The 24,944-nt window shown below is 45.4% G+C and overlaps 1 protein-coding gene across 1 annotated transcript; it reads right to left on the bottom strand.

Annotated features, from left to right (window-relative positions):
- Positions 1-831: 831 nt before the first annotated feature.
- Positions 832-6,487, bottom strand: LOC146173744 (TNF receptor-associated factor 6-like). The gene is made up of 2 exons (XM_084584158.1): positions 6,123-6,487; positions 832-2,243 (listed from the first exon to the last, which is right to left on the bottom strand). The coding sequence occupies exons 1-2, from the start codon at positions 6,408-6,410 to the stop codon at positions 1,944-1,946; spliced, it is 588 nt and encodes a 195-aa protein (XP_084440284.1). The 5' UTR covers positions 6,411-6,487; the 3' UTR covers positions 832-1,943.
- Positions 6,488-24,944: the final 18,457 nt, after the last annotated feature.

The following is a 24,944-nucleotide window of genomic DNA, read 5'->3' on the forward strand; positions in this document are numbered from 1 at the left end:
ACAGCCCCAAGGAAGCTCGGAACCCATTTGTTCACGCATAAAAAAAAAGGACAAAGAGGAAAGAAGTTGTGGCAGTAAGCCTGGACGACCAGTTATGAACTTCCCCGAAGGAGTGCTGCACGAAATCCCCCTTGCTCAGCTCGAAGCCGCTCATATGTTTGACAAACTGGGCGTCTGTTAATGAGGGAATGAAGGAGCACAAAATAAAGTTGAAAAAAACTGCAACACTGATACCGAAACTTACCGAAACATGAGAGGTCCGGAGCGTCAGGCCCTCGTGACCTGTGTTATTTTTGTCAGGTAGAGTCCCTCCAAAAGTAGGCACTGTAAGGCTACTGAATTGAAGTATTTTTTTTTTTCAAATTGGAGAGAAAGGAAGTATGTGCGTCAATGGCACATGGATAGCTCTGTAGAAGGCCGGAAAGAACTATTCCACCGGTGCCTAATCATATAACCTATAAGTCGTGATGCTGTTCCTTGCATGAACGAGGGCTATACACATGCGTGCTTTACGTTCCAGAAGAGCAGTTGTGAGTGGCGATGACTCGTTACCTTCGTTGTGGCCGTATGTGCTTTCGCTCCTTCAGCCAAACATGAACAGTCACTTGCTAGCCCAACAACGCGGCGCTTCAAGCTACATTGTGCATCTACTTCGTCATCTAAACTACAAGACGCGCTCAAAGTTTCGCCTACATCAAATGCCAGGCTCGATGCAGCAGACCACGAAACGGATTCCTTAAAAAGGCATCTGTTCTACAAGCACGAGATACTTGTTTGTATTTTTCCACTCTGTATTTGCACGAGTGGAATTTGAAAGAAAACAACGTAATATATTTCAGTACATAGGCTTTTATTTTTGCTCACCGTTAGAAGGCAAATTATGTATGCAGGAAGTTATTAAAACTATTTGCACAAATAAAAATGCTATACATGATCAAAAGCGTAGTTGTCCAGTGTCCAAGCAGAGCACGCTAAAAACAGTGAAAGTGACTTCTCGTGCAGTAAACAAAATCAGGGAAGCAGTTCATACAATATGCGGAGTTGGTCATCCGCTGTATATCCGTCGTTTATCAGGTTAGTTAGATTTAATGAAGGAGTCAGGTGAAAGTACGGGCTGTTAGACTGCGAAGGCCTCTGCACAAACATTGGATGGTTAAATTCTCTTGCTTGGACTGCCAGCTCATCGCGTCCATTAGGATGTAAGACAGTCATTTTAATCTTTTGATCGAATGGCCATCGAACAGCGTCGTCAATGACTCCCATAAGTAACTGAATCCCAATGTGTAGAGTCAGAGTACCCATGGTGTGAACGATGCAGATACCCGGGACGACGCAGTAGCCGCGTATGTACATTCGACGACTACCGTAGCAAGCAAAGCCATGCTCGCGTGCGGTATTATAAAGAGAGTTAACATCTTTCACAAAAAGCTCCACGCTTGAAGGAACCAGTTCAAGAATTCTTTCTGATGTGTAACCTCCTTCAAAGGCGTTAGCAGCTTCGTTTGCATCCATATTGAGTGCTTCAGCGGCCAGCGAAAGATCTGGCAAGATCTCGTGGCCCTGACAAGAGATATCGCTACCTAGCGCCATATTTTTGTTTAACCTGATTCCTTTCATTGAGAGCTGAGCAAAAAGATAAAGCTTTGAAAGTAAGCTCTCCGCTGCTTTTTCAGCAGCTCCGAATAATTCCCGTGTACCGTTCATCAAGGTATCAAGGTTTTGTTCCATTGCCTCTCTCAACTCTTTGTCCAGTTCTTTCTCCAGAGTTCCAGTAACTGGTTGTACAGTAACGTTCTTCTGTATACATACATTTGTGGACATCGTTTCAAAAGATCCTCCCAAGACGTGTATTCTTTGGCTAGTGTTTTCTTTGAATGTTTCATCGAAGGTACTGATTCGACGGCACAGTCCACTGAGCCGGTTGCACTGAACCTTTGAGTCGCCTATGAAACGTGCAAGACATATGTACATTTTTCCACCACGCTCAGCAATGTCCGTTTGTACGATGCCAAAGTCTGTGTCGTGTCCATGCGCTGCGACTGTCCTTCCAGCTGCGAGGCTGGAGGTGCAGCCCTTTCGCCACAGCCTGATCTCAAGTGGTCGCAGATGCTCTTGCAGAGTATCGTGTCAGAACAAACGGGGCAACAGGTTGTATGGTGCTCACATTGGCGGTTCAGGTGCATGCCCATCTCTCCAGCCATCATCACGTGCTCGCAGCCATGCTCTTCGTTCAAGCATTTGACCTGAAAGAAGATAAAAAATCTTGATATAACTATGTCTAGTTTAATTGCATAATATAGCTAATATGACCGCTCACAAAAACGGCGCCTTGACGGCCTCGCCTTGCAATAGAAACCGAATCGGGATGTGTTCATGCGACAGAAGAGGCTATCGTGCTGTTTAGTACCAACATATGTTCCGCTAGTTGGCACGGTTGACCACCTACTCCACGCACAAACTTGGCAATCCAAACGCAGTGGCAACTACTCAGAGGAAACCTTTATACTAAAAGCTGAGAGGGCATTCGAAACACGAGCAGGGACAGCAGCAACAAGCACAGGAGACCCGAATTAGGAATCCCACCCACATATCACCTTCCCTTATCTCCAGAATAAAGTTTTGCGCTAAAGCAGTCAGTTCCGTTTACTCTGTTGGGATCATTTTACAGCCTTTCAATGCGTTGGAACATGAGCTCGTGCTGTGTAACTAATGCTGAGCGTGACACTACATGAACCTAAAGTACTACTTGGCGCACTACATCAGCACTACTTTGGCCGCTGCAGAAAATGCCTGAGCAGTTTTTGACAAATAATTATGGCTATGTAAATATTCTATCTGCTTGACAAGAATGACACCGCTGATCGCATATAATGTTAATACACAAGTACAACAAATGTTCACCCATATTTTCCACACTCTGTTTAAACCCCTTTTCTTAAAATTGTGATGACTGCGTTGCGGACAGGCTCTAAAAGGCTTAAAATTACGACGCTACTCATGCTACAAAGGGCGTCGTAGCGCAGGGCTCATTACAATACCGACGCCCTGGGGTTGTTACCGTGCACTGACATTTCGCACGACTAGCGTATATTGAGTTTTCCCTTCAATACGCGGCTGGCTTGGTCGGGTTACTGTAACGCGAAAATTCGCTCTCTGTAATGCAGTGTCGTTATAACAACTGAAAGACCCGGATAGGTATAAATGTGTGCATGTATATACACGTGGTTGTGACCTCACGAAACAGCTTACCAAATCAGAGCAACGCCACAAACAAGGCCGGATGGGATTGGTGGTCTATGGTGGTGAGAGTGTCAATGCTTACGAGCTGAAAGGCGATAACAGGCGAAACGCAGGTAAGGTTGGGCCCGTTTCTCGTAACACCTTTGCAGTGGAAAGCTGCGCCGGGCAGTTGATTGCGCGCGTGGGCGTATTCTAGCCGATTTCGCTGCTGTGCTTCACAATACGGTGTTCAACGAATGCTTGGTCGACGCTCGCTAGTTCAGGTAAAAAAACTGGGATTCCACTGGCGATTTGTTAGAAGCTGGGCAAGGTTTTCTGGCGTCCTCAGCCAAGATTGTAGTATGCGCATCACGTATCAAGGCCTAAATAACTGCCACGGATCCACAGCTATAACAGCAGCCAGAAAAAACGCAAAAGCAGAAGCACCGAAACCTGATTCGAAATTGAGCTCCCCTCCATGTGTTCGCTTATTCTAGTTGACCTCATGTGACCATCAAAAGCGAGGTCAACAACGAACAGAGTAGAGAGAGAGGAGATGCTTATTATGAACCGAACCGCTTAAATTCAGGGTTAAAATAGTATCACGCATACACTCTGGACATAGTACTCTATCATGGCCTGTTGTTGGGCAAGTTGGGTACGGAATATCTTGGAGAAAAGAGCCCGAAAAAACAGGACGAAAGAAGTACTCTATAGTGCGTCGATGCCCGCGCGACGATTTATTTATGCATAATCCGGCGCCGTTAGCCATTATAGTAGGGGGATACATAACCAAGCAAAATACAATCATACATGCAGGAAATTTCACAATTTCGCTTGACAATACATAACAGTAGTGCACACTTTTCACCTCAGAATCACGGCACATTGGACAGCTGTGCTTTAAAACACAGCTTTAATATAAATCGCAAGAAAGGGACTCCATGTGAAATAAGGCCTTAAGCATTCAGCGCTAAGAAAAAGGCATTACACAAACTAGCCACAGAAGCTGGCAAATTATTTAAGTTCCACCGTTTTTAGAGAGAATGTTAAAAATATTTAGTTTTGCGTTGAAATGGTGCGATGTTTTCTGGATGGTCACTTCTTAGCGATACATAGCTTGGGTGCTGTAGGTAAATTATTTTTTGATATTAGTGCAATCGTGAAATATATGTAATAACTCAAGGCGGAGACATTGTCCCTTATTATAGAAGTGTCACGAGAGACTAGTTGGCAAGGCATTCTGAATACATAAAGCTACGCAGGAGACCGGACACAAAAAAAAAAAATGCAGACAGGATGAGCGTAGACTAACAACAATTTATTGAACAAAATATCCTTCCTTCAAGAGCATAACGCATGCGCAAACAAACTTAACGCGAAAAACAGAAGTAACCTACCTTATCAATCCAAAAAGTTATTTCTGATACAGGTGAATTAATGCCTAGCTAACACATTTTTCAGCACCGTATCTAGCAATTTGCCAGGCTTCAAAAATCTCGCGTGCCTTCTTGTCCTTCGCGCAGCTTATAATCTTTTCATTTGGCGTTAAGTTTGTTTGCGCATGCGTTATGCTCTTGACGGAAGGATATTTCGTTCAATAAATCGATTGTTAGTCTACGCTCGTCTTGTCAGCATCTTTTCTGTGTCCTGTTTTCTGCGTAGTTTTATGTCTTCAGAAGTCACCCATTAGTCAGCTCTTTTCACCCAAAGCTTTCCTTAGCACTTGTAATGCTCAGATTCCTATTGTAATTACCTAAAACAAAACGGGCAGCTCGGTTGTGGACAAGTTCAGTTTCGTTCTTACCGTTCCGGTGTCAGGACCCCACACTGTGCACGCGTACTCTAAAATAGTGCATATATTCCAGAAATAAGGCCTTTCATTCAGAAAACAGGTAACGGTTTTGAAGTTGCGATACAGAAAGCCAAGCATATTTGCAATTTTCGAAACTGTACAGCAAACGTGTTTCTTCCACTGGCCCTAACTGACCGGATGACCGCTGAATATAATGACTTTCAATATGCATGGAGGTCAACAAATGTAGCGCACCTGCGACACTGTGCTAGGGACAATAGAAATCGCTTAGATTTGCCTACCATCAATGTTGGCCCTAATAAGCAATCAGAGGATTCAACGTTAAAATGGGTGCCCGTAATCGCTAAATAGCTGCACGTCGTAGGTTTTTCTTACTAGCCAAAAATTGTAGCTGTGTCACTGGAAGTCTCTAGTCTCAAATATTATCTGCCTGATATGATTTTAGGACTGCGCTGTGCAGGCCTTGATTTCTCGTCGCTAAGATCTCCACTTATCACACTGGTTTTAAGAATTACAAGTATGTGCAAGAAACAAAATCCGCCAGCTGGAGGCGGACAGGACCTGAAGGCTGCGGGATCTACAGTCAGACGCAAAACAGAGCGCCTTCCTGTTTGTACTCATCGGCTAGGAGAACAAATGAAGCCACCGCGGTCCATATTGCAAACTACTGAAGAGTTTTGAATATTATCTACCACAGAGGCTTCAGCCGCCAAGCTGTATACAATATTGCAAACTACTGAAGAGTTTTAAATATTATCTACCACAGAGGTTTCAGCCGCCAAGCTGTATAGGCCCAGTTTAAGACACAACACAGGCTTAAGATTTTCCGCTCTCCAGTCACAGCAGGCAGCGATTAGACCAACCCAAGAAACTTGCATCAAGGTTCCGGATATTTTAATAAAATTACACAGGCCATTAGAGTCACAGGTTTTGATGAAACAATCGTCATACTCGTTGGCTTTGCAGAACATCTGATAAGTGGTGAACAAAATGTTTTAAACCCAGACCTAATACCTTCGTGCTGAAAAGACAGTGAAGAAGGGCTAATACGGTAGTTACATCCTGCTCCCGTTCATGCATTCCTCACCTGTAATTTGAGCAGCTGACGAGGAGAGAACTCCTCCCAAGCTATGGCTGCAGGTAGTTTGAAGCGGCCTCCGTCACGGGGACAGGTGAATACTCCGCCCCGAACACTTTGCATGTAGCATTCTTCGCACAGCGCGTGGAAACAGGCCAGCAATGCTGTCCTCCTGCGCACCAGTCCGCAGGCGCTGCAATCCTTGAACGGTGGAAGAGGCTGGATGAAGACTAGGGGCCTCCAGTCGAGCTCCATCGCGAACCCATCAAGCGTGTACCGCCAAGCTCCCGGAGGCATCGTATTGTGTTGCGCCACTGACGACTGCTCTAACACGCGTTTACCAGCGGCAGAGTGCACTGCTTGCGCATCGATATTAACCCTTACCGTTATCAAGCTCTATCAAGATCTTAACCCTTACCGTTATCAAGCACACGTGGGACACGTTTACTTTCTTGCCTGTTGGAATCAGCATATCATGGGAAGCAAACGGGCAGCGCGTTTTAGCGCTATCTTCCTGTATCTTGCACGGTGCTCATTTGCCAGTGTTACCGAAAGTGGTACAGTTTGTAAGACATAAAAGAAAAGGCGAAGAAAACGCAGGCTGGGCTTCACTAATACGTGCAGTTGCAGTAATACCTAAAGGCAGTGTGTTCATCATCAATGCTATTGAAAGTGCATGTTTTTAGTCCCAGGTAAATTTCATGTTATCTATACGGTAATGCTCTCAATTTTAGTAAAAAAAGAAAAGAGAAGCACTTGTGGACTTGCGAGGGAGGTGCAGTGTCTATTTTATGGTTTGACGCGACAGCAGTCCGGAGTCCTCTAGGGGGCGACCAGAGGAAAGTAATACGCGCTGTTTGTACTATTAAGGCAGCTACCGGCACAAAAGAGCGTTTCGTCTTAGTACTCAAGTACAACGGAATGACCTTTGTTGCTCTCTTTCGCCATCTGCTGGAGAGGCAACGTATACATCAGATCCCGTGGATTTTCGATGACTGTCCCGAATCCGGGGTCACCGTGCCATGCCGATGAAAAGTATATTGAAACGTCAAGATGCACTTTACCAGTCGCCAAATTATTACTTGCGTAATTATAACTGCTGTTCTTCAATGAAAATGTTACTTATCATCTAAATTGTCAAAAATACACTCATTATGTCGTAGCACGTGTAAATGCGAAGGAAAAAAGCACGACAGCATCGGAATTGGTCCCGCGAAGCCGTCAACACTAGCTCAACGACAAACGAGGAAAATGTAAAAAAAAATAAAATAAATAAAATCACCTCAAATGGTAAATGCCTTCCCCGTGTGGGCCATTTTTCATTTCCTTTAGCCGAGAATGATGAGTTCCAAGGAACATGAAAATGTTATCACAGGTTATCATTAACTAAATCCGCGACAGGACTTACTCGGAAGCCACCTAATGCAGTGCGCTAGGAAACATCCCCGTTATAACTGTACATGCCGAGTAAAGGATCATGTTTTTGTGGGACCGTCATCCATGCCTTAGTTTTCAGCAGGCTGGCAGTGGCAGTCTCGTCAACTTCTGCCATCGCCCAGCGCAGCTTGCCACGGGAAGCCAATGGGCAGTGCTCTATAGAGGATAACTTTATTTCGAAACGAAGAATCGATGTACGAATGCGTTATTCTAAGTTCTCCTTCTTTCTCTTGCGCAAAATTTATAAGTGTCAGAAGTGAGGGGATATCTAGAATTGTAACTAATTGCCCTGAATAGTCAAAACTCAGAGCGCAAAATATTCAGCAGTTTTCTGGTTGCTGCGTAAAAACAGTTTAAATCAGCGTCAATTTTTTACACTCAAAAAGTTTTAAGAAGCAGTGTAGCGTATTAGCCACACAAACCCAGACGCAGGTCGAAGTGGACGGGAGAGAATCCCATTTGTCTTAAGTAAGCTTCAGTATATGAGCCGAAGAAAAAAAGACGAACCATCAAGCTGGTCTGCGAGTTCTGTTGACACACTAGAAATGGTCGTGGTGATGTCGGAATTAATTCTTTTTATTATACTGCACAGCTCATTAATGGGGTCTTTGATTTATATAACCAGCGAACTTCAATTGTTTGGATTTAATTTACTTTTATGTTTCGCATTGGTAAATGTCATATGCTCTATAATTACCCGAATGTACCATCGAGACACGACAAAAGACGGACGGTGGTTCGATTTCCGGATTAGGCGGTAAGCGAACGTAGAGATTGGGACGAAGGCGGTTTTACTCGTAACCACAACAAACGATGGTTTTTTATTCAGAGGGATACAACATGACATATTAATGGACAACATCACTACGAGTAAAGAGCATATCCAATCAAACACCCTAGTTTACGTTACACAGAGGATTAACACGCGTTTCAAATTGCAAGCAATAGCTCGAATAAAACAGTACGAAGTAAGTTCAGAACAGGAATACACATACAACTGACCGGGGAGGGCGGTGGCACCATCACTGAACGACTGGGCGGCCCTCGCATGCGTTTGTCTTTCTAGGGCAGCTTGCGGTTCGGTGGTTGGGATGCGGCGGGTGGCTCGATTTTCCCTCCGAGGAGTGAACTGCTATTTGGGCCTGGTCATCTCATTTTTAAATCTTCGGCAGTTGCGAATGGACACTCGAGGATGATGACTTATTTGTGATACAGTATCAGAGTCCAAACATAAAGCCTGCACTAGACGCACACAAAGTTGGGTTTGAAGAAAGTCATACGCAACCAAAACAACCCACACGTGACCAACAACAGAAGCTGGCGGTCACATTGCCAGGGAATAAAGTTACGGACGTACAAATTTGGTTCTAGACTTTGGCCGTAGTAAGGGTATCTTTGAGATGAGTAAAAGTAAGAAATAAAAACAAGAAGCGCGTACACACCCGATTGAGCAAAGGGATGGTTGGTGCTAGACAATGGTTAGTTAGTTATATGGGGTTTTATGGCACATAAGCAATTGTGGCTATTATTCGCGAAACTCAAAAGGTTAGATGATCTGTTATGTTGGGTGCCTGATGTTATGGTTATCACACAAAATTTAAAACATTGCCTTTCTTTAGAAACGTGCAAACCAGTGAAAAGTCAACGAGAGCTTGTTCGACTAAAAGAAAGGCGTGGTGAAATGGAGTGGGTTTATTGTAAAATACAGCAAAATGTTTTTTTCCTAGATTCTTCGAGATGCAGACATGAGAATAAAATGTGAATAACTGCGAACTGATCACCTCACATTTCACACAGAGGGTTGTCTTTCTTCGTTAACAAGAAACTGTAGGGGATGTGTGTGTGCGACCTATACGTAAACGACACAGAATTGCTTCGATAAAACGTTCATTATGGCGGCAGGATTTCCATGCAAGGAGCTCGTGCGAAAGCCCGTGCTGAAGCTTTGCTATATATACATATATATATCCCCTTCTTTTTCCTATAACAATAGGAAAAAGAAGGGGCTTCTTCGAGATTGGTTGAGAACACGTTTAAAATAAGTCGGACGTTATGAAGAAAAAGAATGTATTGACGTGTTGGCTGCGTGACCGGCCTTCGTCGGAAGACTTAGGCCGGTCCCGCGGCCGAAACGTCAATGCATTCTTTTTCTTCACAACGACTGACCATATATATATAATACTTCATTAACTGTGACTTGTAGTCCGTCCGTCTATCTTTGATACATTAATTGTCTTCCGCCAACACTACCTCAAAAGTTGGATGGATCTTTAACCTGCGCGGTATCTTCAACCTTCCGCCCAATCACCTGGAAGTGTGAAGAACGATGGGAGCGACAACACCCCGTGGTCAATGAGCGGCAGAACAGCGAGATGTAACCAAACTGAACGATTTACCGTTAGTGGACTAATCTGATTCGTCGCGAAATTGAAGAATTTTAACCGATTAACAAAATTTCGGACCCTATATTAGCTGGGTAGACGTTTCACTATATTTATTTTTTGTTTGAACTGACGAGTGTCTTGTTCAGGATTGCAATCTTTCACGTCTGCTTTGTCTATTGGGTCATTATGATCAATGTTCTGTGTTTCATTCTCTTCGAGTTGAAATGCATCATTTTGTTCATTTCTGTTTAATGAGTGTATGGTGAGGTTCCGCGATGAAAATTGATGACTGCTGTGCTGTAAGTTAAAAACGAGTTATGGCTGAAGGGGAGAGCGCGCTTACTATGACCAATTTGCTGAACATAATTAATAAGCAAAATGACATCAATAAGCTGGTTAAGAAATTAGCATGCCACCTCAGTCAACCGTCTCGTTGTTTCAGACAATGCCCGACATGAGCAAATCGATAAAAGACTTCCGGAGACAGAGACTCAAAATAAGCAAGTGATTGGCTGATTTTAAGACTCAAAATCAGCAATTCAATGGACCATTTCAAGCATACAGTCAATGTTACCATAACAGAAGTTTTATACATACGTAAAAGTATCGGAGCGTATAAAGTCGCTGACCTGACAATTGTAAGTTATGAAATAAGGATCAGTGTGCACATGCAACTGCGTGTTAGAATAATTAGCGCAATGAGTTTCTGTGTGACAGATATACTGACTATTATGTTTGGTTATCGCATTGCAGACTCGAAGGCTCTACGTGATAAATGATTGAAGGAAACACCGTAGATTAGAATTTTCATTGTTGTTGGAAGACTGCTTGCGGCGACACTGGATGCTAGTCGTTTTATTTTCATTTACTACGAACACTCTGTACTAATTATTCCTCCCACAAACAGAGAGGGTGGTGTACTACTGTCCACTTCGCTATCATCTACCATACAAACATACTCGAGATTGCTTTATTGTACTCCGCATCGCAACCGGCATATCAAGCGATATATTAGGTACTCTTCAGCCAGTGAAAAAGAATGTTTCTCGGCACGTCACAATAAGCTCTGTCACAGCAAAGGAGCACCCCACCCCACCACAACCAGCTACAGCAACGCGTTTACCGCAGAGTGCAACTCGCGAAGTTGCCAGGAGAGCGAAGAAAACGCCGCGGATACCCCTCCTCTTGGGGGAGGTTTTGTGCGAGCCGACAAAAAGCACTCCCCACCCACGAGGGACCCTTGCGAAACCGGTTCAGGGGCTCAAAGGCGGCCCGTTTTCGCAACATCGCGGTCCAGAGGAGTGTGTTTCTCCTCTGTGTGAATACCGCTTAATAGGCACACTTTAAAAAGAAAAATTTTGAAAATACAATATGGTTTTTCAATTACTTTAGCGAGTTCTTTAGTTGCATTTTGGAAAACAAACCTTTTATTGACGTCGTCTGCTTGTGCACCTTCGCTCCTATGGCTTTTGTGCCATACGTTCGTGCCGCGATATGAGGAGCAGGAGACATCTTAGTAAAACCCCTCTGTGTTCCCCAAACAATGCGACTGTCGCACACCTAGTAGCACATCGGCCCATGATCTTTAGCGCCCCCCGCTTTACCCCTAGTTAAGAGGTGGAAACTACGTTTCGGCCCTTCCTATACAATATTTTTTTTTTCAGAAATAGATTAACATTTGCACCAGGTGATACCACCTAGGAACATTTTTAAAGGTTTCAGTATGTAGAATTTTTATCCATTTTACTAATTTGAAATTCGAAGCTTTGGGTAATGTTTTAACATCGACAACATGGTAATGGCTTATTACAGATTTTCAGATGGGGGTCCTTGGACCACAGAGAGTCTGAGAAGCGACTTTCGGAATCCACTAAACCAGTGTTCACACACAAGAACAGGAAAGTCGCAAGATAGCTCTGGCCTGGCTAGATGTTTTTTTACAACGGAGGCTCAAAGCCGACTTTAGTTTCTCAAAGCGAAAGAAACGAGAGAAGAGTGCGGAAAGGACGTGCGCGAGACAGGGAAGGAGAGAGAACGAGGTTGTTTTGGGCGTTTGTTTGGGACGGCCATGAAAATCGTGTCGAGCGTCCGGCGAGCACTAGCGCAGTGTTGAGACTTGGGAGGAGTCGAATCCCTTCTGGCGGCATGCGCCCAGGCGCCAACGTATCGATTCTTCCCCGCCTACTGTTGAGCCCTTTAAAATAACTTGTTGCCGGTCTAGGGGGTTTTCAGCTTTAAACGGCGTTTTTAGCGCGAACCAAACACATACACAGGAGATACAAAAGGAGGAAGAGGAAAAGAGACAAAGGAGGAAGCGCCACGTGTCCTTTGCGTCCTGTATACATGTTTGAGCTAAAATTGCCGTCTGAAGTTGGCAGGTCTTGGCACGTAGGCTTATCATGTGAGTATGTTTTAGCTTTATCTGAACTGCATTTCCGCGACCTGCTACTGCAACTCCAAAAGCATTCCTCACAAGACCGCACCACGTACTTCACAGGTCACAAGAAGGACCCACCGCTTCCAAGGGTCCACAAAAGATCCCGGATATATCAGTAGCAGAGAAGCACTGTCTTAGAATAGGTAAAAAGTTTGAGATCAAAATATTGAGTTCTGTAAGGATTAGGTGGGTTGGAAATATTCTCCTCGCGCAAAAAATGGGACCTCTGTCATTTATAGCATCACTTTCGCTAGAATCCGCCCTCGTCAAATCATCCCCTCAAAAGATTCAGGTAAGATTTCAAAACAGATATTGATGCATATCTTTTTATTGGAAAGAAAGCAGACATGTGCGTCACTGACACATCGAGACCTATGTACAAGGCCGGAAAAAATATACAACCTGTGAGTTATATAAGCCATGAATAGTGATGGTGTCAGAGAGAACTGAACAAGGTTAGAGAGGGGAAGCTTTAGTTCGCAGGTCGAGCCAACGTTTCGGCAAGTGGACTTGCCTACTTCTGGGCAATATCGTTTCGTTCTACATGAATAGTGATGGTGTTCTTTGCCTGAATGGTGGCTTATAATGCTTTACGTAAGCTTCCAGTAGGCAGTTGCGAGTGGCGCTCACTTCCGTTACCTTCCTTGTGTCCGTATGTGCTTTCGCTCCTTTAGCCAAACACGTATGTGTCACTAGCTAGGCCAGAAACGCGATGCTTTCAGCTAATTTGTGCATCTACTTTTTCATCTGGTAATAGAGCAGACACGCTCAAATTTTAGCGTACATCAAATAACAGGTTCGAGGCCGCTGACCTAGAAACGGATTCCCCTCAGAAGCATCTGTTTGAGAAGCACGAATGTTTGTTAAGATGTTTCCACTCAATATTTGCACGAGTAGAACCAGAAAGAAAACGAGCTAATATTGGATTGCAATGCATATGATTTTATTTTTGCTCATCGTTAAAAGGCGAATGATGTATGCGTGAAGGCACTGAATGTACACAAATAAAAAAGTTACACATGATCAAAAGCGTTACACAATAGCTGTCCAGTGAAGCGGAACGCCTGATAAACTGTAAAGGTGGCTGCCTCGGTAGTAAAGAAATCAGGGAAGCAGTTCATACATTAGGCGGAGTTGGTCATCGGCTGCATATCCGTCGTTTATCAGGTTCGTTAGGTTTAATGAAGGCGTAAAGTAGAAGCATGGCTTGTTAGACTGCAAATGCCTCTGCACAAATATTGAATTGCTGAATTTTCTCACTTCGACTGCTATCTCATCGTGTCCATTCGGGTGTAAGACTGTCATTTTAACCTTCTGATTGAATGTCCATTGAACAGCATCGTCCATGTTACCCATATGTAACTGAATCCCAATATGTAGAGCTAGAGTACCCCTTGTGTTAATGATACAGATACCCGGGGTGACGCAATAGCCACCTAGGTACACTCGTGGGCTACAATAGCACCTAAAGCCTCTCTCATATGCTCTACTATAAAGGGAGTTGACATCTTTAACAGGAAACTTGAGGCTGAAAGGAGTCAGTTCAGGGATTCTTTGCGGTATGTATCTTGTTTCTACGTTGACAGATATGTGTGTGCCCAATTCGAGAGCTGTAACGGACGTTGAAACATCTGCCAAATTCTCGTGGCTCTCACTAGACGTATCGCTACCCAGCACCATACTATTTTGGACTACCGTGATTGCTTTCCGTGAGAGCTCAACAATGAGATCTAGCTTTGAAAGTAGGCTCTGCTCTGCTTCTTTAGCAGCTACAAATAATTCCCGCGTACCGTTCATCAAGGTATCAAGGTTTTGTTTCATTGTCTCCATCAACTCTTTCTTTAGTTCTTTTTTCAAAGCTTCGATCTCCCGAGCTCCCGTTACTGGTTGTCCAGTAATGCTCTGAATGTATACATGGTTGTACACTGCTTGAAAAGATTCTCCAAAAACGAGGATTGTGTGGTTGATTTGTCCTTCCACTCTTTCCTCGAAGATACTTATTCCACTGGACAGTCCACTGAGCCTGTCACACTGAGCCTTCGAGTCGCTGATTAAACAAGCAAGACATGCCTTCATTTCTTCCACCGCGCTCTGCAGCGTCCATTCGTATGAGGGCAAAACCTGTGTCACGTCCATGCACTGAAACTGTCCTTCCAGCTGCGAGGCAAGAGGTGCAGCCTTTGTGTTACAGCCTGATCTCAGGTGAGCGCAGATATCCTTGCAGAGTACTGTTTCCGAACAAACGGGGCAACAGGCTGCGTGGTGTTCACATTGACGCCTCAGGTGCGTGCGCATCTTTGCAGCCATCACCACATGTTGGCAGCCATTTTCTTCGTTAAGGCATTTCACCTGAAAGAAAAGAGAACGTCTTGTAACTATATCCAACTTAGTTGCTTTAAAAATGGCTAACTCGACCACTAATGAAAACTGAGTTCTGATGGCCTCGCCTACAATTGCGACCCAAATTGAGAAGTAAGCGCGTTGTACGTCACTGCTTTTGTGACAGTGACTTTTAGGAAGTGTTAAACAAGGAACGACTTTCATTGCACGACCCTACAGTAAGGTAACCGCAAATTAAAGTTTAATGTTACTGCTGGAAGCTTGACACTTGTGGCGAAATGCTTTTTTACGACACCTCTCAAAGGACGCGGAACATCCTCTCAGCGAGGGTGGGAAACATCATGCAGTGTACAGCGCTAATTCACTCCAATCTATGATAAACTGGTTGAAAGCTGCGAAGATGATGTAGCTGCTTAAAATATATGAAGCGTTGAGAGATGGCTCGAATTTCAATTAGTGGAAATCTTTATTATTGAAAATGTTGCGGGTGCCACTTAATTGGAGTCATTAGTTCGATTTTGTACGGCTGCGACGGAAACCACACGACGATGTGTTGTTGCGGCAGAAGACGCTACCGTACCCCTTAGCACCAATGATATATATTCCACTAGATGTTATGGTTTATTTTCGCCACTGTATATCAAACAACCCACTTGGCGACCTGAACGCAGTGCCAACTCTGAGCAGCCAGCTGTGGACTTGAGGCTGAGAGGACCGTCGCAACACGAGCACGGACAGTGCGGCAGCCCCTGGAGACCCGAACTAAAAGCACCACCCGAACACCCCCCTCCCTTACCTCCCTATTAAGTTTTCCACTAGGTGGATCAGTTCCTTTCACTATCGTTAATATTGGCATCATTTTACAACTCTCAATGCGTTCGAGCATGAGCTCGTGCCTTGTAACGTATGCTGAATGTGACAGTACCTGAACCTAAAGCAAGCCCTTGGTTTATCAGCACATTGTGCGCTGCAGGAAGAGCCCGAGCACTTCTTGGCAATTTATTAATTTTACAAATAATTAATTTTACAAGACTGATGACACCACTGATCGTATACAACCGTCATAAATAAATAAATTACATATTGACTAATATTTACCACTCTAGCCAAATGCACTTTCTTGAAATTGTAATTACTGTTTTGCGGTCAATGTCTAAAAGCTTAGCGCTTCAAATCTACTCAGGCTATAAGGGATGTCGTAGCGCAGGGATCTTTATGATATTGACGGCCTGGGGTTCGTGGTACTGATTGTTCACACTTCAAGAGCACCTTGAGTTTTCCCTCCGAAACGTGGCTGGCTTGGAACACGAATATTCCTGCTCTGTAGTCCAGCATCGTAACAACTGGGACATCGCGATGTGTATCGGTATATTGTAGTGTATGTAAACCCTACTAATTTTTTAAGTTAAACGCGTTAGCATCAATCGCTAAGTCGTTAAGCGCCGCATGACTGAGCACAGCGGCGAACCGTCCAAAAATGTGCGCATGCCGCAATAAGCAGTGCAGCTTTTATTATGCAAGGCTATGCTGGAAAGTGGACGCTATCCACATTTCTTTTTATCGTTTTAGCGCCGTTATCGTCTTTTTTTTTGAAGGCTGCCAGCAATTCATAAATAAATGGTCAAATTGTAGTTCTTGAGCGGTATGGAATGCGATAAGCCCCTACTGATTATACTACATGCCTATCAGAACTCATTTCTTTTCCCCATGGTTCGCGCAGCACTTTCCCACGACAAAACAAAGAGGCATTTGTTACTGCATGTCCTGCCGATCACAAACTTCCATCTCGGAAAGAACAGCATAGACGCTTTGCCACGGTCTTATTACTAGAGCCTGTTATACCTAGTGGGACGGGCAGATGCATATTTTCTATTACCATTGGACAGCCCCACCATAATATATGTTTTATTACTAGCGATAAATGTATTGCTTTTGTCGAGAGCAAAATCGAATAGAAACAAAGCCTTAAGGATATCTTTGATCTCATTGGTAAGAAACCAGAAACATCAAAGAACAGCTCTAGTGGAACGGCGCGCTTGATCGCGGATGTCATGGTCGAATCTAGTCGAACCTAAAGCCCCTCAATTGAAAAAAAAATTAAATAGCCAGCGGGAACGATTTAGTAGCAGTCCGCGTGGCAGCAAAACACACGGCGATATGTGCCGCGCGCGCGCCGCCCGCCCCGCTGGAAAGGAGGAAGCTGCACGCCCAGCAAAAAAAAAAAAAAAAAAAAAAAAGCGCGCGCGCGCACGTGACGGCGCTCGGCTAATGAGAGGGTCGAACGACGAAGGAGAGCGCAGGAGAGGAGGCGGGCGGCAAACTTCACATGTTGGCGCTACTTTTAGTTTATTGAGGGGTTTTAGTCGAACCCTACTTGTGGCGCCATCTGTGAGCCACCGCGTTAAAATGTGGATTAATCCTGCTTACACCCTGTAGTAACGAATGAAAACACCAGCCGTGGTGGCTCGGGGTTACACAGGCGGCAATTCTCTGGCGCTGGCACAAACATCTTCATGGCGTGAAACTATCCCATGAAAGGGAGCGTGAATGTGCACAGTTTGAAGAAGAACGTTTTTGCAGCAGACTGAATGCCCATGCGCTTAACAGGCTTTGAAACGCCAGTGTCAAGAAACTCCTGATAAGGTTGCCAATACAAAGGTACGGGGAACAAAAACTCAGTAAGGACCTCGGTCATCTTCACCTTCATCGGTCGGCAGTTGTCGACCTTTGACCCCTGCTTTATTCAGTGCCATGACGCTGTGTTTTTCTTGGGCATATTGAAGCGGACGCTAAAGAAGGACATAGAAATCACGCCATATAGTATTAGGTTTAAAAATAAAACAGCGCAAAACACACAGACGAAAGAATAGAAACAGACACCACAAGCGCTTGTGGTGTATGTTTCTATTCTTTCGTCTGTGTGTTTTGCGCTGTTTTATTTTTAAACCATGTATCACCAACTCGCCCGCTTTGCCATTCTGTTGAATAGTATTAGGATTTAGCCCGTTCGGAAGAACTCTGATGTGCCTTATGATTTGTTTATCTCGATGGCGCTATTTAGTTTATGGAAAAATCGAATGCTGGACCATCGTACTGCACCACAACAATAATAGAAGTCCTTATTCGGAGAGCAGTGCGTTTTGGTGCGGCGAGTGTATGCTGACCTGTACTAGCCGCCTAGGCGTCTACTGCATCTCGATGCTTGTGTGTGCTGCCGTGAATTTTGAAATTTGTTATGGGGGGGATAACTGGGGTTTAGCGGGCTCGCATTACACATCCCATCGATTTGACGCAGGAGCTATTTGTTACTGTTCCTCACAAGCTTTCCCATGTAAGAAAAAAAAAGCCGTGGTGGCTCACTTATTGAGGCCTTCAGTTACTGAATCCGAGTAGCTGGGCTCGAAGCCAAACTGTTCCAATCTGGTCTGGTGCGTGCGTCCGTGCGTGTGAGTACGTGTACACTTTAAGGGGCCATGCTCAGTAATAGGCTCCATTTCTCTCAGTGTTAGCTGGCGAACTTCTAAGACCCATCAGGGAGACACGCTTTGGAGCCGCTACGCCGAGCCAAGCTTTAATTGCCCTCGCAAGGTCACGTAGATATGACCTCACAAAATGGCTCGGCCAATCCGAACGACGGAACGTACAAGACCAAAAAGACCCTTGGTGACGGTGATTGCATACGTGCTGAAATGCGACAAAGGAAGAAGACGCACGTGGCAGTGAAAAGCTGACCGGACAGTTCATTGCGCGCATGAGCGTATTCTAGCCGATTTCGCCACTGCTTCGTCATATGGCACTGAAAGAATCCGTGTTTGGCGATCGCGCGATCAGGTAAAAAATTTGGAATCGTACTGGGCATTCGTTAGAAGCTGGGCGAGTTCTTAAGTCGACCTTAGCCAAGATTGGAATATGTGCATCGTGTCTAAAGGCCAAAATGCATACGGGTTGTTAAAAATGCGCCGCTATAACAGTAGCCAGAAAATAACGTGAAAGCAGAATCAACGAAACACGATTCGAAATTATGTGGCCAGCCTTATATTCGTTTCTTCTAGTTGGCCTTCTCATGTGACCATCGGAAGAGAGGACAACCACGAACAGTGCAGAGAGAGGACACGCATATTATTAGCTGAACAGCTTACATTCATGGCTAAAATTAATATCATGCGTACACGCTGAGCATAGTACACTATAGGGCATCGAGGAAAGCAAAACCTGGTTTCTCGCGAAAGCCGAGCGAAGATTGCTTTTTTTAAGCTAAATCGCAACAAAATTTGTACGTTCCCTCTCAAGCAGTGACTGGGCGCGGAAACTGGCTGCGATTGTCGCTGCTAAAGCATGTTCCATATAATTGATAGGGCTTCCGCAGAATATGATGACCTTGAACATGCATGAAGGTGAGAAAATGTAGCGCCCCTGCAATCAAAAAGTGTCGGACAAAACCTGCGGCAGTGTGCTATGGACGAAAAGAAGCCACTAAGATCTGCCTATCGACAATGTCGGCTCTCAAATGACTCAGCGCCAAAACAGGCGCGCTGAAGCTATCTGATAATAGTAGCTTACATTTTTTTATTGTTAACCTCAAGTATATCTGCCTCACTGGAGCTTTGCAGTCTCTAATCTGCCTAATGTGATTAGGACCGCCCTGTACGGGTCTGATTTCCTCGTCGCTTATATTGTTACGGGGCGGCAAACCGATGAAGACAGGAGACAGAACATGATCGATGGCAGATGACGTTTTATTGAATGATAACGGACCAAGCGCGAGCGCGCCTGCCCACGCCATTGCCCGCTTCTTCGCCCGTAACACTACCCGGGGCCACCGAGCGATCGTCTCAATCGGTGGACGAAGATTTATGACATGACGATGTTATTGTGCGGACCGGTGAAGAAAGAAGAGAAAGAAGGTAACGGCTTGCCGCCATGATGATCAATGAAGCCTGGCCCAGGAAGCTTTTGTTGAACAGGTCGCCAGGATTTCATGGTGGGTCCTAGGCACGCATCAAATTAACGGCACAGGCGATGCCTTCACGTGTAGCGTTGTATCGGGTCGGTGGGTTCGTCTGGTCGGCGTCACGGGTCGGTCGGATCCTTAGGTCAGGTCTTTTCTATGCGCTGTGTCCTTGCGCGTGTTCGTGGCGTCTCGGGTCGGTGGGATCTTAAAGTTGGGCTGCTTGTGTTTCTTCGAGTCTTTTGGTCAGGGCGGCGGACCGGGCGGGGGTGGAGAACGGCGATGTGCGTCGGGTCCGGCAGGCTGGGGAACAGTCAGGTGATGCGTCGTCCCAAGAACCCACTGCCGACGGTGCAAGATGACACAGGGCGCCGAAGCTCCGGGCCAGGATGCCGAGTGATGATGATATGCCCCGCGCCTCCAACCAAATGTTACGGGGCGGCAAGCCGATGAAGACAGGAGACAGAACATGATAGATGGCGGACCTAGCACGAGCGCGCCTGCCCACTTCTTCGCCCGTAACAATATGTTCTCTTATCACACTGCTTTTCAGAATTTCAAGTATTCTCGAAGAAGCCTAGCTAACCAGCTGGAATTACACAATACCTCAAGTCCTAGGTACCCACAGTCGACTTATAATCTAGGAAGACAAATGAAGCCACCACCGTCTATATTGAAAATAATCAAGTGTTTGGAATATTACCTACCATAGACGCTTCAACCACGAAGCAGTATATGACCAGCGTACGGCACAATGCACGCTTAAGAAGTTCTGCTCTCTAGTAGCCGCAGACAGCGACTGGACCAATTCAAGACACTTGCGACCAAGGTTCTTGATATTTTAATAAAGTAACGCAGGCTACTAGATTTGCGCGTTTTGATGAAATATTCGTCATGTGCATTGGCTTGGCGGTACATGTGACAAGTGACAAACAAACTAATAGAAAAGATGATGCAATATGAAGAGCGGGTTTTATATTTTTCAGCTGGAAAAAAGCAGTTAGGTAGCGCTAATACGGTAGCTAATTTCTACTTCCGTTCATGCATTTCTCACCTGCAATTTGAGCAGTTCACGAGGATGAAACTCCTCCCAAGTGACGACCATAGGTAGCTCGTAGGGACATCCGTCACGGGGGCAGGTGCATGTTCCGTCCTGAGCATTCTGCATGTAGCAATATTCGCACAGTGCGTGGAAACAGGGCAGCAATGCCGTTTTCCTGCGCACCAGTCCGCAGGCGCTGCACACTCTGAACGTCGGAAGAGGATCGACGAAGACCAGGGGCCTCCAGTCGAGCTGTATCGAGAACCCGACCAGCGTGTACCGCCAACCTACCGGAGGCATCGTCGAGCGTATTGTGTTGCCTCAATAGAGAGATTTAGCTTACTGTGATCCGCGATCCGCCACCGTGACTCTCTACCGCGCGTGGGCGGGGCGCTCAAGCTGATTGGTCCCGACGCGGTAGGTCTATGTGCCGACATCCAGTATAAGGCGCCATCTATCGGAGTCAAGGGATCTGGGCATGCGCAGTGGAACGCGCGGGGGCGGATCGCGGTAAGCTAAAACTCTCTAATGACGACTGCTCCAACAGCCGTGTAACAGCGGCAGAGTGAATTGCTTGCGCATCGATCTTAACGCTTACCGTTATCAAGCTCCAATCACAACAGTCCCACGTTTGCTTCCTTGCCAGTTGGAATCGGCATATCATGGGAAGCGAACAGGCGGTGCTTTACAACGTTCAGTTAACAGTGATACGGAAAGTAGCACCGTTTGAAATACATAAAACAAAAGGCGAAAAACTGTGGGGTGACTTCAGTATTACGTGTAGTTTCGGCAATGCCTTAAGGCAGTCTGTTCATTATGAATGCTAATCAAATTGCAGCTTTTTAGGCGCATGTAAACTTCCTGTTATTTATATGGTGGTGCTGTCACTTTATTACAGGAAGAAAAGAGAAGGACTTGCGAGGGAGGGGGGGGGGGGGGTGGTTGGGTCTTTTTTAGTGTATGACGCGATAGCTGCCTGCGATCCTTTGGGGTGCGTCTGGAGAAAGCTAAGAAGCGCAGTTTATACGGCTAAGGCTTCTCTCAACAGCACACAATTTTGGCCGGCAAAGTAGCATCGTGATAGAGCCGCCAAACACAACTAGACCGAACTGGAAAAAGTTTCATGCAGATGCCTGCGGCTGCTATCATTTAAAGATAAATCTCGGCACATCTTCAACCTCAGAATGGTATTAAAGCGGCACCCGATAGCTGTGAACGTGAAAAAAAGAAACCGAACAAAGGCTTGGGGCATTATTCACCTTCGAAAAAGCATCGACCTGATTCTTTGGACCAAAAAGGAAAGCTGGGCAAAAATAAAAAGGTAGAACCAAAAAACAAACAAACCCAGAACTCTAGAATGTGTGCTGCAGAAATATGTAAGCCCGAGCTTTGCTGTGTTGACGGCGAGATGTGCGAGCGGGATTCCGCCAGTGACAGATACTGCGTCGTTCGTTTTCTGTAAGCAATTATAGAACGCCGGTGAACTTTCCGCGTTCGACGGAAAGCTGGGCCCGCTTGCACAAAACAATCTTAAGACTGTCTTAGCTAAGTCCCGACTTATCAGGAGTCTAAAGAATAGGCCACTAGCATGGCCGCTTAAGACTAGAGTCAAGACTCAGCTTCAGTCCTGACTTGAACAAGTCGGTTGTATGATTACGACTCTAGTGCTGTCTTGGTTAAGACACAAGGACGCCAGGTGTCTAAGTAGAGAAATGAGAAAAATACAGGGATGCGCTGGCACTGTCCCTGCTGTAAGATGTACACATTCCGTCAATTTTGCGTTGTGTAAAATCCGTGCCATTGCTTTTTGCGGCTTAAGGTTGTGTTACGAAGAAAAATGCCCCAAGTGGTTGCTGAGGCCGTTCTGGGAAGCCACTCTGGTGAACATGAACCCGAAGCGTTCGACGTTCGGAACACGAGCCGTCTTAAATAAGCTTGGTCTTTCTAAAGACACCATTTAAGTCTGGACTTAGCTCGAACTTTATCGTGCAAGCCGGCCCTGGTTTTGTTCATCAAGGGGCGCGCGATGTACCGTGGGCAGCAGCAACACTCAGGCTTTCACATTTCTCCACTGCAGATTCTGTAGTTTCCTCGAAATGTTTTAGACCACAGTTGGCTGATTGCATCTCTTTAAACACTTTCTAACCATTCCCACCTATTTGCGGACGGAAAAAAATCACTTTCTTTCCCGCTCGTTCACGTTCAAACATTTCTAATTGGACGTCACCAGAAGTCGAGCACCACATGACCATATTTGGACGTAAGCATTGCTCCTCCCGGCTATTTCGACGTTTGATAGACCTAACTGATTCTGATAATTACCAAATTAACCCACACTCACCAAATTATTCCCCAAGCGAGAATTTCTTATCCACTATCTAATGCAGCCATTTATTTTCTTATACCTCGTTTCGTTCGAGTGTAATCGTGATGACTAATTCTGGGGGAACGAATCTGCCGACATAGCCATGCATGCCTACGCATTAATAACCATCGAAAAAGCCAAACAAAGATGTCCACCAGCGCTCGTATTAGGGCCTTGGGCACGAAACGGGTACAATTTCCGATTGCGCGCATAGGCGCTGGGATGTTCTCACTCCGTGAGAAACTATGGCATAGTCCACTGCAACTAAACGATGAAGGATCTTGTATGAGTCGAAGTAAGGCTCAAAAGCTCTGCATTAAGTCCGCTACCACGAATCCCATCCAAACCCACATTTGGTAGCCCTGTTCGTAGTTTGCGCGTGCGTCGATGTATATTGCTGGTTTTTCTTGCCGGACGATGCATCGGGTGGCTTCTGTGTTCGTAAGGTAGGCTGCGCAGTCAAGGTTTTCCTCTAAGTTACGCGCGGAGACATAGCATCGAGTGTTGTAAGTTCCCTGCAATACACAACATGGAATGCTGTTGACCCGATTGCTTCCTGGATGGCGGTGTTGTAGGCGAAGAGCACCTAGGCCAGGTCAGACGCGGTGTACTTACTTTCGTTGGTCCATTAGCGAATGCAGAACAATGATTTCTTTGATGCGGCCTGTATTGCATGAGATATATACACTGTGCTAATACAAGAAAGTTTCTTTTTATAGTTCTTAAGCGCATATATCTCCCGTACCCTTGACACGCACAAAAAGACATAGGAAATGCCACATCTGCTACTAGCGAGTCACCACGGGTGATCACGTTGGACAAATGAGGAGGTTCCCTGAAGTATCCATTTGTTCACGACTGTCTCTTTTTGTTGTTGTTAGCGGCACAAATTCCGGCTGGGGTGGCGGCCGTCTGCCCCTGGAACTAGCTAGGATGCCGCGATCCACTCACCTGAAAGTCTGCACTCTGTTTGGGCTTGTACCTTCTTTGCCAAAAGTAACCAGGCTGTACGTTTTGCTTCTCGCTTGTATTGTAAAGCCAATATGATTTTACAGAGCATCTCAACTTGTTAAGAAGTTAGGACAGGAGCTCGTCTTTCCTTTGCACGTATTTGCAGCTTCAAAAGCGGTAGGAATTCTCTACTACCCGACTGAGAAGCGGAACCCGCTGCCTGGTTACTTTTGGCAAAGACGGTACGTGTTCTTGATTCGTACTGTGTACTTTGCGCAGTTTGGAATTTTTCGAAACTATATGAGCCGACTAGCTAAAATCACGCTATGAGAGATGCCGAAGTGGATAGCTCCAGAAACTTTGACTACCTGGGGGTATTTCAAGTGCACAACTCTAGGGCGCCGTGCCTTTCGCCCCCAAAGCGGCCGCCGTGGCCAGGTTTAAGCTCCACGTTCTTGAGTACAGGAATCGAACTTCCTAACCACTGAGCCACCGCGGCGGATCTTTAAAAAAATGCTGGTTAGCTCCCATTCTTTGCCGTCTTCTTTGTAAACCGACGTTCGAGTATAATTGAATGGCAAACATTGGCGAGCACTGAAAGGCCCCTTTAAAAGGACGGCCATGTTAATACAGCCTGGTGGATGCGGAAAAATGCCACTTTATAATTCATGTCAGTAGCAAATGTAGGCGTGAATTAATTTACAGTAAGAAAGTTAAATTGCTGCCCAGTATTCACGGGAAAATTGGCTGACTCATGAGCTGCCACGTTTTGAACGCGTGAGCACATGGGGAGTTTTGATTAGTAGAGTGCACCTACCTAGTAAGAAGCTACTTTCAAAACGCGCGATAATCGTTTTGAACTATGATTGGAAACGATGAGTCAGAGTAGCGTAACTGATAGCTCGTATCTGCCATGCCACTCGCCAC

The sequence above is a fragment of the Amblyomma maculatum genome, chromosome 11 (assembly GCF_055883805.1).
Source record: "Amblyomma maculatum isolate TAMU_Amacu chromosome 11, ASM5588380v1, whole genome shotgun sequence".
NCBI classification, from domain to species: Eukaryota; Metazoa; Arthropoda; class Arachnida; order Ixodida; family Ixodidae; genus Amblyomma; species Amblyomma maculatum.

What these genes read in the sequence shown, in the direction of transcription:
- LOC146173744 (XM_084584158.1), bottom strand. Translation starts at nt 6,410, where the DNA reads ATGCCTCCGGGAGCTTGGCGGTACACGCTTGATGGGTTCGCGATGGAG. An exon ending in GTCAGCTGCTCAAATTACAG is followed by an intron (nt 2,244 to 6,122) that starts GTGAGGAATGCA and finishes ATCTTCTTTCAG; the next exon opens with GTCAAATGCTTGAACGAAGA.